This window comes from Cheilinus undulatus, linkage group 6 (assembly GCF_018320785.1).
Source record: "Cheilinus undulatus linkage group 6, ASM1832078v1, whole genome shotgun sequence".
NCBI classification, from domain to species: Eukaryota; Metazoa; Chordata; class Actinopteri; order Labriformes; family Labridae; genus Cheilinus; species Cheilinus undulatus.
Window position 1 is genome coordinate 47,580,134 of NC_054870.1, and position 21,235 is coordinate 47,601,368.

At 38.2% G+C, this 21,235-nt stretch overlaps 1 protein-coding gene across 1 annotated transcript; it reads right to left on the bottom strand.

Moving 5' to 3' along the window:
- Window positions 1-226: 226 nt before the first annotated feature.
- Window positions 227-20,857, bottom strand: agpat5 (1-acylglycerol-3-phosphate O-acyltransferase 5 (lysophosphatidic acid acyltransferase, epsilon)). The gene is made up of 8 exons (XM_041789748.1): window positions 20,038-20,857; window positions 17,748-17,817; window positions 17,548-17,663; window positions 17,340-17,429; window positions 13,532-13,622; window positions 12,273-12,434; window positions 4,972-5,095; window positions 227-2,251 (listed from the first exon to the last, which is right to left on the bottom strand). Exons 1-8 carry the CDS (start codon window positions 20,254-20,256, stop codon window positions 2,026-2,028), a joined length of 1,098 nt encoding a protein of 365 aa, XP_041645682.1. The 5' UTR covers window positions 20,257-20,857; the 3' UTR covers window positions 227-2,025.
- Window positions 20,858-21,235: the final 378 nt, after the last annotated feature.

The following is a 21,235-nucleotide window of genomic DNA, read 5'->3' on the forward strand; positions in this document are numbered from 1 at the left end:
CCAGTTTTCTGGGGGGTTGTATTTTTCGAACCAGAGTGAGAGAATAAAGGCTCAGGAAATCTTTGCAAATGTGACTTTTACATAATATTTTAATACTTTTCAGAAAGTGATTTTAGCTTTGTGGGAGCTGTAAGTCATAATATTCAAGATTAAAACATCTTGAAATAATTCACATTGCACGAGATGAATCTAGAATTTACGTTTGAAGAAAGGCTAAACAAAATCCCAAAGAAAAAACTACTTTATTTCACTCTGATTCCCATTTCCAAAACATACACACATTAAAGGTTTCATCATTTAATAAGTCCTCAAAAAGTGTAATAAATGCATTCTTAGAGCAAAATAAGCCACTATGAAGAGTAGACAGTGTGACCACACGCTGCGGTGAGCAGCAGAGCGCCTCCATGTAGTCACCTGGTGGAAAAGAGCTACTGGGACCCCCTGTGAGGGCTGAGGACCGACTCCTCCAAAGAGAAGGCACACATTTCCAAAATCCGTTGGCTTTTAAATACTGTCTACATAGATTCCTGATGAGTTACAGTCTGATCTTGTCAGGATAAAAATGACTATAAAATGGCTGACAAGGGTCGTTTAAGAACGAGGAAGGATTATTCAAGTGAGGTATCGGAGCGACATGTAAAAACCATGAGATTATCTGAACCATCGGCATGATAGGAACGTATCAAAGACTAACTTTAGAGGAAGACGAGACGGTACATATGTAAAGTGACTTGTGGAAAATGCAATGGTTTTTACGGTAAACAACAATAACAGACAAACAGTGCATTACACAATACAGTGGTAATTATAATACAAATGGCTTTGAGTGCACAGGAACCTGTGATAAACTTTACATGGCTTTATCAGCTGATTTTTTGCTTAGTAGATACTTTCATGTGAGCTGGAACGAAGGAGAAACTGCATTTAAAGGATGTGGAGCTAAGAACAAACTGTATGAATCTAATCTGATAAAACTCAAAACTAACAAAGACAGGAGGGTTCTTTGCTGGCATCAAAAGTGTTGCTCAACTTAAAACACTCAAACATCTCAGTAAATACACCAAATTTTGGCAACGACTGACATTTTAAGGTTAAAGGAATATTTTACATTAGTAGAACATTTTCTTTTTTTAACACACATCGTCTTTAGGGACTTACAATGGGAAAAGCAGCGACAAAGACTAAAATGTTTAACAATTTTCATGAGTTAAGTCATTATATTGGACGTTGGAAATGAAAAGAAACACATACAGATAGACGTTTTTGCAGCTACATTCATTATCGAGTTTTATGAGTATTTATGGTAAACAAAGCAGCTGGTGTCATGTTTATGAGCTCCCAAAGAAGACTGTATACTCTATTTGTTCTACTAATGTAAAAATAATTTACTTTAAATGAGCAAAGTGCATTATTGTCCTGTTGTGGGACTTGGCAGACATAAGAGAGCATTGCAACCAATGTCAATGAGTCAGTGCACTTAATATTCAATGATCTATTACTGTGCTGCTTCCACACAGTAGCTGATTTTGATCATTGAATTTTTTTTGAAGTACTCTACGCTTTAAATGTCATAAGAGCTTTAAAAGTGGCCAATGTTGGATGGAAAGTGAGCATGCATGAGCACTAATTTTGCTAAATCTAATGAAGGGGAAATTATCTTAAGATAAATAGAATATGCATTTAAATATTTTATCTATTTCATAATAGAGATCATATTGGGTATTTTAATTAATCTATAACTTTTCAACAAATCCTCAAGTTTTCTCTTCATTTCAGGCTGCGAATCCAAAAACGCGAGGGAACACGTAGCACAAAAAGCTCAACCTTCCTCCCCATCCCCGTTTAGCTTTCAGCTCAAGTTCACCAATGAGCCAGACATGTTGGATGAATCCCCGAGCCTCTCCTCAGACGCTGCAGCTCTGCATCATGAACACGCCCCCGTGTTGAAGTGATGCAGGAAGAAATCGGCGCGTCCTCTCCCATGTCTGTTGTGCGTGTCATTGCGGCAGCCTCTGGGCCTGTTCGTTAAGGGAAAACGTTCACCCACAGCCAGCCCAGCAGCGTCCCGTACACCCAGGTCCTCACGTACACTTTCCTGCCGTTCTCCGTCAGCAGTAATGGCAGTGTGAGCCCCCCCAGAATCATCACTGACGGGAGGGTTTTAGAGAGGTTTAGAGGAGAAGGTTTGCCTTCCCCAGGGAACTTGCATATTTTGTCGGCATCCTCTGACTCGTAGAAGTCCGTCAGCAGCCTTTAAAAGAGACAGATTACTCTCACAGGGATACAGCTTGTCTCAGAAATGCACGACTACAAAAGTGGATTGACACATTGGAACAATCTGTCCAACTTAAGTCCACATTGAGGTTTTTACAGCAAATACAGCACAAATACTACATCCAGATCCTGCTAGATTTTTGTTGCTTTGTGCTTTCAATTATGAGCTCAACAGACTTATCACTCTAGATCTGGCTCACAATCAAAACTACTAATATTTTAAAACTCATCTATAGGTATAAACATAGTAACACCTGCAGTAAAAGAACTTTTAATGATATACACTAAACTAAAAAACAGTTAGGTTTGTCAGTTTTCTTAAAGAGTGGGAGCTTTTTTAAACAGCCCACCAGAGACTGTTTCTTTTAATTAGCACAGAAATTCAACTGAAATAAAATACATCTGAAATGTTCCTTGAGCTGCTTTTTAATGATTCTCTCATTAAAGGCAAAAGCTTCATTTTGAGTGCTGACATTTTTGTGCTTGTAGTATTTACTCAAAGTTTGCAGAGACTGTCTTATGAAAGTTTTTGAGCTCTGTGGTTGTAAAAACTATTTTAAAAGAAAAAAAAATATGAACCAATTATTCAGACTTTTTTCAGTCATTTCCCTCATGTAATCTGAAACTAATAAACACACACAACCTACACTATGATTTGATCACAATATTAGGTTCAGAACACAATTATATCGTAATTTTTAAAATGGTTTTCCAGGTTTTTAAATGAATTTTTATGCCTTTATTTAGACAGAAGGACAGTGGATAGAGCCGGACACAGGGATGAGAAGGAGGGAAACATGCAGAAAGAGCCAAAGGCTGGGCTTGAACCTGGGCCACAGAGCATTCAGGAAGCATTCAGAACCCCTTCCTCTTTTTCAATTTTGTTGTTGCAGCCTGATGCTACAGTAGAAAAAAAGGACAGAAACTGCTAGATTTTTGTTGCTTTATCTACATAGCTCAGGCTCCTCCCATTTCTCTTGATCTTTGCTGAGATGTTTCCATGCCTTGATTGGAGTCCATCTGTTAAATTAAACTGATTGGACATGATTTGGAGAGGCTCACACCTCACAGCTAACAATGCATATCAGAGCAAAAATGAAGCCATGAGGTCAGAGGAACTGGCTGCAGAGCTCAGAGACAGGACTAATGCAAGGAACAGATCTGGGGAAGGCTACAAAGCAAGTTCTGCTGTATTGAAGGTTCCCTAGAGCACAGTGGCCTCTATAATTCTCCAATGGAAGAAGTTTGACAAAGACTCTTCTAGGAGCTGGCTGTCCAGTCAAACTGAGCAATCAGGGGAGAAGGGTTCTTAGTAATAGAGGTGACCAGGATCCTGATGATCACTCTGACTGAGCTTCAGAGATTCTGTGTGAATATGGGACAAAGTTCCAGAAAGGACAATGACATGAGCCTCTCCTTAGGGCAAAACGCCTGAAAGCACACCTGGCTTTCACATAATTTTCTACAAACTAACATCTAGCCACTCTGCCATAAAGCCCAGATCAGTGGAGGGCTGCAGTGATGGCTGTCCTTCTGAACTTTGTCCCATCACCTGTCTCTGAGCTCTGCAGTCAGTTCTTCTGACCTCATGGCTTCGTTTTTGCTTTGATATGCATTGTCAGCTGTGAGGCGTGAGCCTGTCCAAATCATGTCCAATCAAGGCGTGGAAACATCTCAGCAAAGATCCAGAGAAATGAGAGGAACTTCAGCTAAATTTGAAGTGTTTTTGAAAAGGATCTGAATACTTTTGTCAATGTGAGATCTCAGTTTTTCCTTTTCAATAAATTTGCTAAAAGAAAAAAAAAAAACTGTTTTCACTTTGTCATTGTGGGGTACTGAGTGTAGATTATTGAGAATAAAAGTGTTTTTTTTTTCCAACTATAGTAACAGGCTGCAACATCAAATTGAAAAATATGAGTTCTTTCTGAATGCACTGCACATATCTTTACATGCCATATTAACTTTGCTCAATGTTGCTTGGTGCTGAGCTCCTGGTGGATTAATTTAGGGTCTTTCTTCATGAATAATGTAACAGAGTTTGGTCTAGACCTGCTCTTTTTGTAAAATGCCTTAAATTAAATAACTTTGGTTATGAATTAGCGCTGTATAGATAAGGACGTACTGAATGATGCAAAACTGGGAAAAAAACAAAAAACCTTCTCAATGTTTTTTTCAGTTGTTTCAGTGAAGCATCAGCTGACAAATATATTCAGTTTGATTTCATTAAACTGCAAAAAAGGAGCAAATATTTGAAATAAAAAGTAGCAATCTGAGGAAATGTAGGAAAGTTAAACTTATTTGATAAAACTATTATCAACACTGTTAAGATCTATCCATCCGCCACCTCAGCTCTTTATTGTTTTTGACAGCCATACTTAGTAGGTTTGTCGTTATATTTATGTTTTTCTGTTGTGCTATAAATGTGCAAGACTGTCTCCTGACAACATTTGAATATGAACCTCTGGTAAGTCTCTGACTCCATGAACTGCTGAGAGGCTGGCCATTAAATTTTAGAACAATAACACTCTGTAAGATTATACTGTAGACTTTTTAGTAGTCAATCAGAAGCTTGTAAACAGATCAGGGCTAAGCTGTTGACATGCAAAAACAAAGCATTTACAACCCACACTTAAGTCTACATACTGATTGAATAACATGCAATTCCAACATGATTGATTGTTCCGCCCACACACTTACCGGTCCTTGATTTCAAAACGCTCGTGCAGCCACCTGCGGAAGAACAGTGGCTCCGAAGGAATTTCCTTTATGTCCACGCGGTCGAAGTGTATGTGGACTCGGGGACATTCTTTGCACAGGAATTCTGTCAAACACAAAAAATAAATAGACTAAACAAAAACAGGAAAACCCTTTCAGCAGAGCGGCACGTAGAGTAAGCACTTAAAACCAACGCAAGATGACACTGATAGAGAGAATGACTCTGAGACACTTTGATTCATAAATTCAAGCCCAGATGATGGTCAACCTGCTGTACTGCAGCTGTTAAACATTTAAATCTGAAATAATGCTAAAATAAATATTCAGAGTTGTTACAGAATACTATCATTTTTAGAGCAGATCAGTTTAGGCAGATAAATATTCCTCAAATAAGTCATTAGACATTTTTAGCGCCAAGCGTCGGGGCAAAAAGAAAACTGAAGTGTCTGAGAAGGTCAGACATAAAAATGTAACCAAGTGTGAAGGCTCAAGGCTACACGTGTATCCCCAGAGACCTTCAAGTTCCTGTTTCCACAACATGCAATATTATCAGGAAACCTGGCACTGAGGCCGAAAGAGGAAACCTGATCGAAGTCAGCAGCCAAAGATTGCTTCACTGGTTCAGAGCACGCTTCAATCAGCTGCCGTGAAGACTTAAATTGACCTTCAGAGACAATCTGTGCCAGTTCAATAAACACTGACGGTCAGCATGGACGGAGAGGCACAAAAACACACATGAAGAGGCCAAAGTCAATCTTAGAAGAAAGGACTGCCTTCCTTCCTCACACACTGAGGAGGAAAAGGGCCAAACAGGTGCTTGGCACGGTGAAATAATAACCTTAGCGAGCTTTTCATAAATAAGTGCTTAAGCTGCTAAAAGAAGGGTGATCTTTGACGGCAGGTCACGAGTGTTGATGAAGGAAATAAAGTCCTAGTGCCACAAACAAAATCCCTTACATAAACTCAAGGAAGCTGACAATACAGGAGGAGGATGTTAATATCATCTGCATAACAAGACTAGCATTAAACCTAGTATAAGGCTGACCACGACTATCTAGGATGCCTGTTGAAATGCCAGACTGAATTGTGTGTTTTGGCAGAGTGATTGTTTTTTTGGGGTTGAAAATCGAAGGATCCCCAAAGTTTAAAACATAAAGCCCTGTCGGCAGTAAACAGCTAACCTGACACACCAGATAGACGGTTTCATATGCCCATTGCATGAATATATTTCACATTTATCTGGGAAACCTCCCATAGAAAGCGTTTGGGAAGGGCAGGACTTTTCAAAAAAATTCTCAAAAGGTAACTGGAGGAACGTTCTGTCTGTGACATTCATGACTGGCCAATCAGAGCAAGAAAAAAAGGCGCCATGCGCATGCCTACTCTTGAGCAGACCGGCTACTGCTACCTTAGATTGTTAATGTTGGAGCAAAAACATCTTCTTTGCAAAGACAAGCTTTTGGTGTGGCTCTATGCTCTTGTTTAAAAAAATGTTGTCCAAGTTCTGTTAAACTGGAGCTTTCCTACAGCTACATCAGAGCTAACAGCTACTGCGGCAGCAGCCATTGGATACACCGGAAAACCACACCATAACGATCACAGACCTAAGCCGAAGCAGACTGGGAGAAAAGTGAGGATATCTTTTTTTGTCACCAAAAGCTTTCAGTATTGCTCTCTGCCCTTGTTTTAATAATGAAACGTTGTCCAGTTCTGACAAACTTCAGCTGTGGCTAAGTCCAAGCTAATCACTCTACTACCACTTGCAGAAGAGTGAAAACATCTTTCACATCATGAAAAGCTTTTAGTGTCATTTTTATTCCCTTATTTCAAACAGAATCCTGGTCCTGTTCCAGTAAAGCTAACTTTATGTTAGAGCTACATACGGGCACATGTGGAGGGCTGACCCCAGCAGTCAGCCAAAAACAGAGCAAACTAGAGAGCTAGGAGTTTATTTACTAATATCAGGACCGCCTCATTGTACTTGTTTTGAATTTTTTTTTCTTGTATCATTTGATTTTGATCCTATGAAATGGTTAACCTGCAATATACAAAAACCACAAGAACAATTTCAGATGTGTCAAATCTCTTGCACAGTGCCCTTGTTGTCCTTTCTTTTTTATCCTGTTTCCAATGTGGAGTTTGAATCTACAAATAATCAAGGCCCTCGGCTTTTGAACTTATTGCTAGAGAAGAGAAATCTTTCATAGTAAGTGGCTTCTTTGAAACCACTTTAAAACCTTTTTTTAAAAATCCTTGCCTTATTGTTATGTTTTGCTGAATGTTTCTGTTATAGTTCTCTTTTCTGTTGATGTTTATTTGGTATTCTTTTTTGTCTTGCTTATTTTTCCTCTTTAGTTTGAGGATTCTAAGTAAACTTCTTCTCTCAAGGCACTCTGCAGAGTCTTTAAAAGCTGCCATTTCTACAGTCACAACAATAAGTCCTCTCTGATATAAATGTCAAATTTCCTACAGTACTAGGGGAATGCATTTCCCCGGTTCCAAGTCTTTTCAAATGATCAACATTCTTCATATTCCTTCACTGAACTCAGACCTGTTCATTTAAAACAAACTTTTTGTTTTCAAATAATAAAATCTGAGGAGGGAATTCACACAGAAAGTTGTATTATTCCCCCTGGTGTAAAGGTAATATCTTGAGTAGCGTGTGTTTGTAGTTAAAGTTAAAAAAATATTCCAATTAAGCATTTTAATTCAACAGGAGTTATGTGGAGGGAATATTAAAAACTGTTGGCCTGAAAGATTTAAAATATTTAATAAAGCAGCCAAAGCACTGTGACTCAAAAAAAGTCATCATGTTGTTATTATAACTTCAGCTCTTTTCATTTTGAAGTTTATAACACAGGCACCTGATCACCTGGACACTTCAGGTGTTAAAGGCCGTAACAGTAGACGCTGGTCTTACTGAACAAAGTGTGACTGAACCCTGCTCAACCAAAGGGCCAAATTGTTGAAAAATACCTTTGTAGAAGCCACAATCTAAGTGGTTAAAAATGGGTTTAAGTGGCAATAAAAATAAGTTAAAGCGGGCAAAAAGGTTAAAAAGTGGTAAAACTGGGAGAAAAAGAGACAAAAATGGGGAGAATAACTGGTTGAAATGGCTGAGAAGTGACAAAAAAATAAACTACAGGTGGCAAAAAAGGTCAAATATCGGCAAAAACGTGGCAAAATATGATTGAAAAGTGACTAAAATGGACAAAAAAGTGGCAAAAATGGGAAATAAGTGTCATTTAATGGCAAAGGCAGCTTAAACAGGCAACAATTGCAAACCGCAAAAAAGAAGATAAAAGAAGCAAAAACTGGTGAAAAAGGGCAAAACTGGGCTAAAAGCAGCAAGAATGGATTCAAAGTGGCAAAAGAGGAAAAAGGGGGCAAAAACTGCAAATAAAGGCAATGGAAAAATACAGACAAAAATAAAGGTTGACAATTAAAGCCCACTGTATACCTGTGGGAAACAAAGAGATTAATGTGACTTGCAATGAATAATTTCTGAGGCCAACGTTTACCTTTTTAAGGTTTTCTGGGGGAATAATACTCCAAATTAAGACTTCAAAGAGCCACAAATCATCACAAAAGAGCCACATGTGGCTTAAGAGCCATGCATTGAGTATCACTGGGCTAGAGCTACTGCCTTGTGGTCACAGGCTTCCACCAGGTATACAATTGCCGAACAGTGATGGTACAGCGGTGGGTCACACAGAAGGGCAGATTATTTTCACAAATCATTCAGCCTTATTACAAAGTAGATTTTTCATGGCTGTAAATAAAGGGGCTTTTTAAAAAAAAAAAATACCCCCCCCCCAGATATTTGTGCACAGTTTAAAGAAAATTCTTCAAAGCATTCTGAAGGTATTGTAGTCACAAAAATGGCCCAACAGACAGGCAGACAACTCAAGAACGTAACACCTCTGGTCTCAGCTACCGCAGACCTGGAAACAAAAGAACTAAAAAAGGGAACTTCTTGAATTTTATTTTATTTTGTCTTTACAAATGGGAGTCTGCTCCCAATCTACTTATTAGATATAAACCATTACACCCCAGGGTCTTTTATTGAACAGTCAAAATAGGCTCACATGATTAAAACGGTTCAACCTGATGATAAATATTCTTCAGATATAAAAACAGAAATACCGTCACTAACTAAAACAATGAGGGTTCCTAGCTGGAGCCACTTCCACCTCCTTGTGAAACCACTAAAGTCACCTTCTCCACATGAGATCAGGAAGTGCGTGATGAGGGGAAAGCTTTTCTATTCTCTCCGTTCTCTTTTCTCGAAACACGATGTTTATTCCTGACTCAAACGGGATGTTTTTTTTTAACATTCAAACTGTGTTTGTGGAACAACTGGGAACAGAATAATCAAAAACTCCAAAACATGGAGTCATGCTGTTTACAGGAAGACACGGCTGTTAATAGGTAATGTTTGCCACCAGATTACACAGTGAGGGGGTGCACACAATGCTGCAGGATTGATAATAGGACGCCTATGTGTCTATGTGTATACTGACTAACAGGGACAGACTGCAGCTGCTGAGGCTCTGTATTCATATTGGATAAAAAAAAAAACAAAAAACTAAACATAGCTGTATCTCTAAATGCCAGTTCATTTGGAGTTTTTATGCACATTTTAAATGTGAATACTTCCATTACTGAGAACAAACCTTAATATGCAAGTGAGGGCTGGGTGGGTTTGTCAAGAACTGTTTTTAAAATGTGAATGCAATCATCTTTTATTCTAATTTGAGGAAACAGCTGTGCAGAGTTTATTTGTCAGGCTAATTTGATCATTTTTATCTCAATGCATTCTGCAAGCATTTCCACTTTGCATGATCATTTGTCTTAGTTATCCACCTGCTAATGCCACTTATGTTAATGTTTTTTATGCCGGGACTGGAATATGTAGTCAAATACTTCCAACCGACTGCCTGCAACTTTGAATATGTAAAAACAGGATGAGGGCCATGACTAGACATAAAAGATTGTTCTCGTACAGGTGCATCTATAAAAAATTAGAATTTCATGAAAAAGTTCACTTTTTCCTGTGATGTAATTCAAGAAGTGAAACTTCCATATATTTTATATTCATAATTACAAGGAAAATATTTCAAAACATCAGTCCAGAAAAAAATAAAAAAGAATTGATAAAACACAAATGCTGACCTTCTGGAAAAATGTGCCACAGTCTGTGGTAGGGCTGGGCAATTAATCGCAAATTAGATTAACCCTCAGGCCCTCCTAGAGCCCTTTTAGGGCTTTTTGATTGTATTTTTCGCCCTTACTTTGGCAGTTATCATGCAAAGATAATGATATTTGACAAAAATGTTCATATTTTTATTAAAGTTTTTTGAAATTTCATTTTCCACATTGTGTTGACAGAATTTTCCACTGTGTAGACAAAAAACTCACTCTTCCTCCCAAAGCCCTTTTAGTCATCATTCACTACCATTAAAACCACTTATTTTCATTCTACTGCTACTGCAATACAGAAAAAAAGATATGCTGTTAATTCCATTGTAATTCAATCATTCAGAGGTAAAAATATATGCACAGTTGCAGACCAAAAAAAAAAAAAAAAAAGCCGCCAGTTTTCACCATTTTACAATGTTTGCAGAGAGGCATTGTGGGAGATAATGACCTTGTTTGAACTGATAGGATATATCAGTGACTGTAGGCCAGAGGAATTAATTAATTCAACTAAAACTACTTTGGGTGTTTTCTATGGATGTCAGAGTCTGGTGAAAAATTAAAATAATGAACATGTATTCACATTTGCTATACATGATGAGGACTGGAGTTAAGGACCCAAAATTTAAAAAAAAAAAGTTTTTTCTTTCATGTGTAATACTTCTAAATATATCCAATGTCCTAAAAGGGCTTTAAGAGGGAGAGTGTGATTTTTAAAAAAAATTTTGTTATTACACAAAACTTAATAGTACGTCAAAATCAGTGTTGCTGCTAATCATTGACATATCCAAGACTGATAATCTCTGCACAAAAAAAGCTGCTTTGCATTTTTCAATTAGAAAATAACTCATTTTTTGTCAGAAAATGTAAATAAACTGGCATTTATAGGGTTAAAATCATGAAAATCAATTCACATCTGCTATACACGATGAGGACTGGAGTTGAGGACCAAAAAAAAAAAAAAGAAAAGTTTTTTCATTCATTTTTTTTAAACTTTTAAATATATCCAATGTCCTAAAAGTGCTTTAAGAGGGAGAGTGTGATTTTTTTAAAAGTAGGGCCTGAAGGTTGAATCATTATATGTCCTGCTTGCAATATGAGCAGAGATAGCAAGTTTATTCTATCTAATATTGATGAAGCTTGACATTAGTTCATACCCCCAGCTGAGGTCAGCTTATAGCCAGCTTTACCTCCCCCATAGCCATCTCCTTTATAGCTTAAAGCTTGTTGCGACCTCCTATTAAGATCAATGCTACTGTGGATAAATTGCTTCTAAAACTAGAAAAGCACTCGGAGAGCGCAGACCTCCGCCATTAGCCCTATCTCCCAGTAGTGAAAAATCCTTAAAAAAATTCCTGGATCCGTCCCCACGTGCCCCCCACCACAGCATTCGCCGATTACGCCCTCCCAGGTGGGATGGAAACACAGGGAGGCTTCGCTATGGGTGGACTGTCATGGCGGGACGCATTGCCTGCCGGTGCGAACAGACGCACTGACGGTTTCACCCATGGTGTCACTGGACGATTGGGAGTCATGGCAGAGAGTGAATATTCCTCTATTCCTCCCAGCATTGTGAGTATTCTCGCTACAATTCGCTGTCTTTCTCTCTGTTACGCTCTGACTCGTCTCCTTGACCGGGCGTGCGTCTTTCAAACTCTATAAACTCCAAAACTTTGAATTGAAACACACCCAAAAATGCTGCTGGGATTGAAGTTACTCATATCTGTCATCTCCTGGTGTAAAGTGGTAACAGCGCAGACCTCCACCATTAGCCCTATCTTTCAATAGTACAGAATCCTAAAAAATTCCTGGATCCAGACGGTAATCCGGATCAGTCCCAAAATCTAATCAGTTCTTCCTTATGCCATTTCTGACATTTCCTGAAAATTTCATGAAAATCCATCCCCAACTTTTTGAGTTATGTTGCTAAGAAACGAACAAATCCACCTGATCACATAACCTCCTTGGCGGAGGTAATAATTTCTTTGTTTCTTTGTCATTTATGTATGTATGCATTTGGGGGTTCCTCACTATGCACTCCCTGAAAAGTCAAAGCAAGAAAATACTTCACTTGAGAAACCTACCTGGCATAGATGGGGCTGGTTTTCTATGACCGGAGGAGTCCAGCGTTCCCTCATAGGCCACAGTGATGTCATACACCGCATCCAGGTGGTCCTTCATGGTGTCGATGGCTATGTGAGAGGCTTTCATTCTGGGTGTTAGAGTGTGCTTCAGGACAGCCAGCCCTATGGAAAGGACATAAAGTAATTCTTGATTTAATCCGATTTCATTTCATGATTATATAAATGTTACTTAAAGGTTAAGGTTATACTAAAGTTATTTTTATCGTATTTGTTGCATGTTATCTTTCTAGCACTCTCCTAATGTCCTGTTAACTGTCCCTTCTTTATGATCAAAACGAGGGCTAAAATAACCCCAATGAATGAAAAAAATAAATAAAACAGAGCAATTCAAAAGGAGTGCTTGTGCTTAGTTCAACTACAGCTCAGGCTCCTCTGTGGATGTAGCACCACAGTCGGCTCACTAATACCTCTCTAATAGCAGATAATGTCATGTGCACATGTCGGCTATTCAGAGCGGTTTATTTGGATTAATGGGGGAAGGTGATATTCAGAGCTGTGGTCCAGAGATAGGCTTAATCTCTGCAGAATGGAAGCTGTTTGTGAGATGACACTGCACAGAGGCAGGATATCAATCATTTTCATGCAAAAAATGTAAGAATTTTTAAAACTAAATAGTTATTTCTACAGTCTGGTGACTTAAAATCAACAATCTTCTTTAATCTGCAAAAATATCAGACAAAAACGGATACATTTCAGCAACTAAGCAAGCCTTGAATTATTTTTTACTATAGCAGCTTGACTATTTCATCCCCAAAACTACCAAAGAACAGTTTGAGTAATAGCTGACTCTTTGTTCAACAGATTTGTTAAATTGTGCACATTACTACACAACTTCACAGCTCCTCCATAGCACCTTTTACACATTTTGGTTTTATATTTTATCTTATACTAGCTTATGTTATTTTATACCCTTCAAGCTCTTTAACTCTAAAAGTGCTGCTGTTTTACAGCCTTAAACATCTTGAATATTTAAACTTGCATGTGCTAAATCACTTGGCAATAAGCCCAATTCTGATGCTTTTAATGTTGAGCAATTAAACTAAACAAATCTGCATTCATGTGATGCTCACTGGAGAAATGCTACCTTTTAAGGGTTACCACAGGTCAAACATTAAAACTGAGTCAGCTGTTTTACAGACTGAGTGGGCTTTGCTGAATTTGTAGGTGGCAGTAGAAAACAGCTGCCGTCGGGCCAGTACCTTCTTTCGCAGCAAAAGCCTGACTGTCAGCGATAACGTTGGGCAGCTCTGGGTTATAACGAGTTCCTTCTGGAAAGATAACGAGGTACATCTGTGGGCAGACAAACATACAAGATCAAAGTGCCTTCGCCGTCTGTTCATGTTACACTTGCTAAATGGAATTTGTAGCATTTACAGGATTTGTGCAACTACAAGCATGAACACCAAACACTGTGATAGACGTATAATGATCACAGGGAAGTTTTCAAACACTTGCTCATTAAATCAGCTTGAAAGGCAGGAAGACTGAAACCAAAGTTTTACTGATTTAGACCCAATTTAGCCTCATGTCTTAAGTCTTTATCCTTTTAACCATTTTTGGGCTGATGTTTGTGTGCTCAAAATAACAGAATGAAAAGTTTGGAATTTCCCTAGGGATCAATCATGTAAATTCAATTTAATCTAATTCAATTTACAAATTAAATTAACCATGCCAAGCCTGTACACTTTATCTGAGATTAAATACTCCAGTGAAGAAGCACCCATTAAAAATAGTGCAGGAAAAAAACAAATACAAGTAAAAACCCTTTTATTTTGTGTATTTTGTGTTTAATTAAATGATTCAGAAGCAGACCAGTTTTGTGTTTATACTTTAATTCTTTCAGTTGCTGTCTGAGTTTTATTGAACCACTTCGATTGAGAATAAACTGCAGTCAATTTTAGCTCACTTAATTCACATTAAACTCAATAATTCACTCTCTTGGTCTAGATTCAAGAGGTTTTTCATAGTGGCAGGGGATTCAGTGTTCTTGGTTTTTAGCTCAGTACCTCAAACAGGCTTCTGTCACAGAAATGAAAACAAACACAGACTCAACATAAACACACTCTAATCCGCCAGACCGAAGCCCAAAAAAGTTGTTAGCTCTTTAACACACCCAACAACAGAACCTTCCCAAACCCAGATTTGGATTACCCATTTCATTTAACTTTCACTGGTTTCCCATCATGGAGTTGTGTTTTGGATCTTATGGAGGATTGGTTAGAATGTTGTTTCTCCACAGTTCTCACCACAGTTATGTCTCCTCAGAGATGAAACAGTTGTACCTAATTCAAGCAAGTACGCATTTAGAGTTTTGATGACCTGTTTGATAATATGCTCGGTTTAAAAAAAAAACAGCTAAACAAGAGAAAACACTTATCTAAAGATAAATGGGACAATTTTAGCCGTCAGATTTGGGAAGAAAGAGCCTGATCTTGTCAAGATGTTGATGAACAGTATAAGCACATAAGTGTAATTGTACAGGTCTTGCATCAATGAAGTGTATTCTTATCAATGTCTGTCATGTTTCCTGCCTGTTCTGTTTGTAGTTACAGATTTGTTTTATGTTATTTTTTCCCTTTTTTACTATGATAAAAGTAAATACAATCTAAATAACGTTTAAAAAATTTAACTTTACTGGTGACACTAGATGTTCTGCTTAATCAACTTTAAGAAAAGATGCAAATGTCAAGAAGGGCAAGAGGGGAATGTGTGGAAAGTTTTTAAATAAATCTGTAATATTAAAATAAATACAATCAATAAGGCAAAATTTGTGGCTTTCATTCATGGTTGAAGGTTTTGCTTCCTAAAGAAGTTTATTCAAAGTTACTGATGCGCTGATCCAACTTTTTGATCTCAGATAATGACCCTACCAGGGGTTTTGGTATTTGGTGGCAGGGGTGGGCGATATATCAAGTATACTCGAGTATATTCGATATATCGGAGCTTTTGAACGTGAGATTTACAAATTTACCATATTATGGCCATTAAGTATAAATTACGTAGAAGTTTTAAGCTGTCAGCATGCATTTTTTTCTGAAGTTTCGCTTTTTACCCACTGTCTCCTAAAGGCCTCTCTCTCAGTAGACAGCACACTCCCCCACCCATCCAGAAATCTCTCCTCCACACAGAGAGAGTGGACAAAGTAAATAAACCCAAAGTATGATTTTCCTTGGTGTGTTTTTTTTGCTGAAAACTCCATGCCACAGTTGTACATATAACACAGCATCACAACAGGGAGCTAAAAAGTTTGATCACACAAGAGAGCTCCTTAAACAAGGTCTAAAGATGCTCTCATGTCATAAAACAGGTCAAGTGTGTATCAGCACAGATAATGACTAATTTAGGCCCTGTCCACAGACGAAAGCGATGTATTTCTGTTTCGTTTTGTCTGTAAACACGGGATCATTTCAGTAAATGTCCGCGTAAGCACGGAACCAGTGAAAACGCTGTTGTATATATGCCAAGCCTGTAAGTGGCGCAGTAACACTGCCACGGAAATGCACAAAAAAAGAGTATACAATATTATGGAGCATACATTTAAAGCATGAACACAAACCTCTAATCTGCCATTGTTGTTTTGGCTTGACCAGCAATGTGGCTCAAGTGGTATGATGTAATCATTTCAAGAAAGATGCGGTTTGTTGTCCACACGGAGACGAAACAGTGGGCGTATACAGATTTATTTACTCTGGGACCCAGTTTAAAAGATAGCGTTTACGACCTCCCAAAATGTCGCTTAAATGTGGATGAAACGCCAATATGCCAAAATACTTTTGCATATTCTCCTGAATTTGTCTCCGTGTGGACGGGGCCTTAATCAAAGCTCTGAGCCTGAATAGGTGGACAAGACTGCAGTAATTTGGCCATCAGCTGAATCTTGTGATTGGTGAGTTTTTGTACCCGCTTGCTTTAATGAGGAAAATAGTCATTTTTTTTTTTCTAATCAAAAATGGTACACAACAGAAAAAAACATTTTAGAACTTTCCATTCACAAAAAAAATGCTTAGAAGATGTAGAATGGTCAACTTCAATCTTCATACTGGTGTCATTTTATGCATGAATTAAACATACAGTAATTCAGGTGAGGTTTCAAAATACCACGATAAAGCCTTGAATTATCACTATATCAATTTCAGGCCATACTGCCCAGCCCTTTCTGCAGGTATTTACATCAGTGTTAAAATTATTTTTATATATACATACTGGAAAAGAAGACAAGATAGTTTATTTAACTAATTAACTAATTTTTAAGTCTGTCTCCATCTTCCTTTTCTGTTCTGTAATGGTGAGAACTATTATGCACTCTGATCCTGCTTTTGTCTGAATTCTTGGTGTCATGTAAGCCCATGACTGTATGTATGACACAGTAATAAAATAAAAACTTAAAAAACTACATTCCTGACTGTGTAGGCAGCTGCACTGCATGTGCAAAGCAACTTAAGCTTTGACTCCCATGCTGTCCATGCTTTTCATGTTGCTATCATTGACTCTCAAAATGTCGTCCACTATAGTAAACTGTTATAATATTTCCATGATAGATGAAATCAAGTCACTGGTATGTGATCTGTAGAAGTTTGAAGCACTGCACTGTGCAGTAACATTACAGCTTTTGGTATCTGCAGTGAAGCTCATGGCTTCCACTTCAGTACAGAGTACAGTCTAGACCTGTTCTTTTTGAATAACGCTTACTATGAATTATTCCAAGAAACAATGATTGATTGAATGTGGCGCAAACTCTGGTGCATTTTGTTTGAAAGGAAGTTTACCCCTGTCTTCGTAGCACAGCAACAGCTATGCTTCAACTTGTCAGTCTACTTTGTCTAAACTTGTTCTATCACCACCCTTCAAAACATGAGCTGTACATTCAGCCTGAGAGGATGTTGCCATTAGCTCACACCTATGTTGGCTCTGCCCGGAAAAATGCACAGGCCCACCAGCCTCCTTAAAAAGTGGTATGGATCAGATCAGGTCAGCCCCCCCATCCAAAGATGTCTTTACGTTACTCACTGGTGCTCCAGATTGAGTCTGAGTGAGAAGCTTCTTCTTCATCGCCTTCTCGTTAAACTTCGCACTCCTTTTCACGTATGCTCCTCCATGCTAAAAGAGAGAGACAATCTGATGAGCACAGCTTTGGAGAATATGACTGAATTTTAATATATATTTTTGCATCTGTAATTTACAAAACGACATTTAAATACTCACAGAGTTGCATTACCTGAGAGAAATACCACCCGTACAGCGGGAGCCACTTAAGTCCATCTTTGAGGACGTATCTGACATGGCCAAGAGCTCTCTGCCTAATGGCGAGCATGTCAGCAATGATCCAGTCCGCTAAACGGAAGCCATGGAAGTGTTTACTAAAAACTGTGCTTTAATGGAACTGAAATATCAAAGGAGGATGTGCAAACACAGTACCTGTACATTGGTGGTTAGACAGGTAGATGACGTTCTCTTTGGTCTTTGGTATATCTCCATAGATGACAATCTACAGAGACAAAAAGCAAAAGTCTTATCAGCACTAGCAAAGCGGCAGACTTTAGTACAGTCATCAACTTTCAAAATGACTTTACATTGATTTTGTTTTAAACACTTAAGCTGCTGGTGTCTTTAGGAATTTAGGGATTATGTTCCCTTTCAGACTGATTTTTCAATTTTTACAAAAGCCAAACCAAAACAGCCGGCGGCTTTTCAATAAAACCAAGAGGATTTATCAAAAAAGATCCTCCCTAATCTTTTTTTTGTGGCCTCTACACAAATCATAGAGTTGTGGACATGCCTGTTTACGAGCTGCGATCCCTGCTTCTCTGCTAATTCTCAATGTACAGATACACCAACCCTGCAAGGAGTGGCAACAAAAGGCAAATGAATGCAGATTTTCCTCTTGCCGTCAATGTGGTTCTTCAAGCTCTGTAACTGCCACTTTTACAGCTACAAGTTTGTTGTTTTACAGGCTCAAACAAACAAAAACCTTAGCAGTACTCCGTATTAGAGTTACAAGAATACAAGAATTTTAAACTTGCATGTGTTAGCAGTAAAAATCAAACAATTTGGATGCCTATTTCAATAACACAGCAACAAAAGTACAACTCTGAAGTGCCTGATATTGAGTAATTTCTTGTTTTTTATGCCCCCAAAAATTGTAAGCAAACTCCTGCATGGCTAATGTTTGATGGAATTCACACTGTGTCAACAGCTGTTCCCAAAATTGGGGCAAAGGCCCAATGTTAGAGTGTTCCTTATCATTCTTCACTCATAATCCAGTGGAACCAAACTGTCTATTTTTTTCTTGACTAAAAACATAACCCAACACCTGAAGGTTGTTTTTGTAGTTTTTCATACAAATAGTTTTGTGAAGATTGTAATGGTTTAAATAGGGATGAGCATTGAAATCTGGTACCAATATGGCACAGGTACCAACACATCTGATACTAGGTCCGGGCAATTAATCGAAAATTAAATTAAATCGTAACATGGGCTGCTGCAATTTTCAAATCGCAGGAGGTGCAATATTTCTTTAACCTGAAATTTATGTCAAAATACCAGTTTTTTTTGCAGCAGAGATGTTATGCATTACATAATTATGCAATCATTCAAGTGCCTTTTTAGAATGGTCTATGAAAAATCCTACTTTCTTTGTTTTTCTACTTTTTTCTTATTAAATATGAGAATGACAATAAAACAGTTCATATCCAGTTTGCAATGCGAGTCAAATTCCTCACAATTAGGTATTTTTTCAAAATTGTTCAGCCCTTGTTTAGTCTAATATTGTGTTGGTTATAATTTATAATGATTTATTGCCTGTGTTTGTTGGAGAATACACAAGATGGGGAACTTAAGTAATAATCACATTTTAAATCACAATTGTGATATTGGGTAAAAAAAAAAAAACGCAATTAGATTATTTTCCCAAATCGTTCAGCCATATCTGATACCCACTAGAGTTGGGTACTGTTTGGGCTTTTTGTTATACTGGTGCTAAATCAATACTTTTTTATACGGTGTTGGGGCCAAATGGTGCTCAAATTGATATTTTTGAGAGATAAAAAGTATGTTGAAAGTTAGCAGGAGAAAAAAAGCGTAACGTAAATAATTGACAGAAATATTTTTTTAAGATGCCAGTGGAACGTGGGATAAGAAAAGGAAAAGGTGTGACTTAACGCATACATCCCACACATTATATGACATTTTTCTTTTTTGAAATTAAGTATCAATACCTGCGTCTTAATTTGGTCAAGTAGGTATCGGATGTGTTTGTACTGGCACCATGTTGATACTAGATTTAACTTCAGAAGTTGCAAGCAAACTACTCAACACTGTCAAAGTTGCACAACTACATTGACAATGTTTTGATACAGAACCACTGCCAGTTTTTTTATCCATCTATAAAGTGCAAAAGATTGACTGCAATTTTGCTTATAGATAACAAATATCCTAACACTGTATGACTATTTTTATTGCACGGAGTTAACACAGGTACCAATGCAACATACCTTTACCAGTATTACATCCGGGTTTGAAATTACAGTATTATGGCAGCTCATTCTTACTCTGCATCTCGTGTGTCTGTCAAAATAAGAGGCAGCTGTTCCTCATGTCTGTGCCATGTACTGCTTTAAGTAATATGCGTAGTGAACTCACTAAAAAGTTGTTTTTCCAACAGTCAGGTTTACTGTGAGTTCACTACAGCCAGTGCAGAGTCACTCACCTCCACTCCTGTATAGTTTTCAAAGAAGAAGAGGACCATACTCTGGTAGATGTGGTACAACCGGTCGTCTAATTTGTGATAGAGCCTGGCTGGGAGGACAGTTGAAAGTAACCTCCATGCTCCCCATGACAGCAGATAAGCCGGGGCTGTTCCCAGCATGATCGTGGCTGGTAACCAGTAACGCAGCGAGTAAGTGTGCACAACCAAAGACAGCAGCATGTTCCCAGCTCTGACTCCACTAAAGTAAGAAAATCCCTGAAGAAGACAGTAGGACCTGGTCAAACACACTGTGGTGAAGCCACTTGCACTCCTCCCTATCTATCCCACAGCACACCTGGCCTACTTTCAGCACACCTGGCCTGAAGAGTCAGCATAAGAAAGTGACAAAACTGCAGCAAAGGGGGAGTGAGCAGCTAGCAGGCTAAAGCTAATTTTAACCTTGTGTGCAAAACGCAGTTAGACAAGTCTGCAGAAGCGCTATAATTTACCCATAATTCAACACGAAAACTAAATTAATCGCGGCTTTGCGGTGAATCTAAACATCTCAGAGGAGAAAACCAGAACACCAGCTGAACTCGAACTCATTACACTGACAGTACAAGTTAAGAGACAGCGTTAGCTCACTATTTAACGGCTTTAACTGGACAGAAAGTTTTACCTAACGCTACTTTTAAAATTAACTGTCCTCTGTCATGTGTACGGTAATAAAGTTTAACCCAAACTTCCGCTTTCAAGTTAAAGAATTTCTGTTTCTCTTCCTTATTTCTTCATATTTATCCGGCTAGCTGTTCATAAACTAGCTCCTTGCAGCAAATGTCACACACGCCTCCCAAGCAAGGGCACCCTGCACTATCGAGGAATCTGATTGGCTGTATGACGTAGAAGCCATCTGCCAATAGGAAAGAGCGCACCATAACTTCCATATGCTTTGCTATTAAAGGGCCATTACACCTTTTATTTCCCATGCAGGTTTAGACTCTCAAATATGAATTTGGACTTTATGGCTTTATACTCTATAGCAGTGGTTTTCAAACTTATTTCGCCCAAGGCACACGTAAGGTTAAGCCAAAATCTCAAGGCACACCATATTCATATCAATACAAAATAGACTTTTGAAATAATATAACAGTCAAGGTGGCCCTCAAGGGGGGATAAAGGGGAGAGGTTTCTGGGGCCCAGACAACTGGGGGTGGCAAAA

What these genes read in the sequence shown, in the direction of transcription:
- agpat5 (XM_041789748.1), bottom strand. Translation starts at nt 20,256, where the DNA reads ATGCTGCTGTCTTTGGTTGTGCACACTTACTCGCTGCGTTACTGGTTA. An exon ending in AGACTCAATCTGGAGCACCA is followed by an intron (nt 13,623 to 17,339) that starts GTGAGTAACGTA and finishes GTCTGCCCACAG; the next exon opens with ATGTACCTCGTTATCTTTCC. An exon ending in GGCTTTTGCTGCGAAAGAAG is followed by an intron (nt 12,435 to 13,531) that starts GTACTGGCCCGA and finishes TCCTTTCCATAG; the next exon opens with GGCTGGCTGTCCTGAAGCAC.